General features: G+C 45.9%; 1 protein-coding gene across 1 annotated transcript in view; it reads left to right on the top strand.

Annotated features, from left to right (window-relative positions):
* The window catches only part of Tmprss2 (transmembrane serine protease 2), a 38,432-nt gene that overhangs the window by 35,255 nt on the left and 1,917 nt on the right, over nucleotides 1–1,260 (top strand). Inside the window, exons 8-9 of the mRNA XM_029470324.1 lie at nucleotides 154–329; nucleotides 720–918. Of these exons, the coding sequence (XP_029326184.1) occupies nucleotides 154–329; nucleotides 720–918 (375 nt within the window). The remainder of the gene's footprint in view (nucleotides 1–153; nucleotides 330–719; nucleotides 919–1,260) is intronic.

Genomic DNA, 1,260 nt, shown 5'->3' with positions numbered 1-1,260 from the left:
TCCTTGGGGAGTCATTCAGCTATGGGGAGGTGGGAGGGAAGTGAGAAGTTCCTTGCCCCAGCCTCACTCTGTGACTCTGTCATCTTACTCCAGGACTGTGAACACCTCTTATCTGTAGTCCTGAGTTTCCATGTCTGTCCTTCTGTCTCTCAGACCCCTCAGCAGCCCGAGGTACTGGACGGCATTTGCGGGAATTCTGAGACAGTCTCTCATGTTCTATGGAAGTAGACACCAGGTAGAAAAAGTAATTTCCCATCCAAATTACGACTCTAAGACCAAGAATAACGACATTGCTCTCATGAAGCTGCAGACACCTTTGGCTTTTAATGGTATGTGAGACTCAGCCCAGTAGAGGGCAGTAGCACTCCCTGGTTNTGTGGATCAGAACTGGCTTCAAACATCACTAGTGTTCCTGGGGGACAACATCCTCTCCCGCTGAGGCCATCTGGTTGATAATTTGTNAAGATTACTGGTTTTAAAAATGGTTAAAATTTTTTAAACTTATTTTATGTGCATGGGTGTTTTGCCTACAATTATGGTCTGTGCACCACTTGCTTGCCTGGTTCCCACAGAGGCCAGAAAAAGGTGTCAAATTTCCTGAGACAGTTGTGGGCCACCATGTGAGTGTTGGGAATCAAACATGGGTCCTGGTGTTCTTAACTACTGAGCCATCACTCCCAAGACAACTGTTAACTCACCTTTTGCTCTTCTTTAAACAGATCTAGTGAAGCCAGTGTGTCTGCCAAACCCAGGCATGATGCTAGACCTAGACCAGGAATGCTGGATTTCGGGGTGGGGGGCCACCTATGAGAAAGGTGAGGCTTTGGGTCACACAGGATGGGACACTGATTTCCACAGTGGGACCCCTTCATTTGAATCCCAGTTCAGTTATTCAGTGGTTTCTGGCTTTGGACAATTTACATGAGCTATGTATCTTGCTTTCCCCATTTGATTACAACACCAAATTAACCCTACCTAGCACATAGGAAGAGAGCTTGACATTTTGATGGACTGAGGGAGTATACAAGTTACTTCCTCATTCCCGTGACAAAATTCTTGGCAAAAGTAACTCAAGGGAGTTCCTTAGCTGAAGGGAAGAGGATTTATTGTCCACAGTTTGAAGGTGCCGGCCATTATTGTGGGGAAGGCATGGTATCAGGAGCACATGATGGCAGGTCACATCCATATATTCAGGACTCAGGAAGAGAGAGATGAATGCTGATACTCATCTCACTTTCTCCTTTTTATTCAGTCTTGGAC

The sequence above is a fragment of the Mus caroli genome, chromosome 16, assembly GCF_900094665.2.
Source record: "Mus caroli chromosome 16, CAROLI_EIJ_v1.1, whole genome shotgun sequence".
NCBI classification, from domain to species: domain Eukaryota; kingdom Metazoa; phylum Chordata; class Mammalia; order Rodentia; family Muridae; genus Mus; species Mus caroli.
This window is presented reverse-complemented; position numbering and strand designations above follow the sequence as displayed.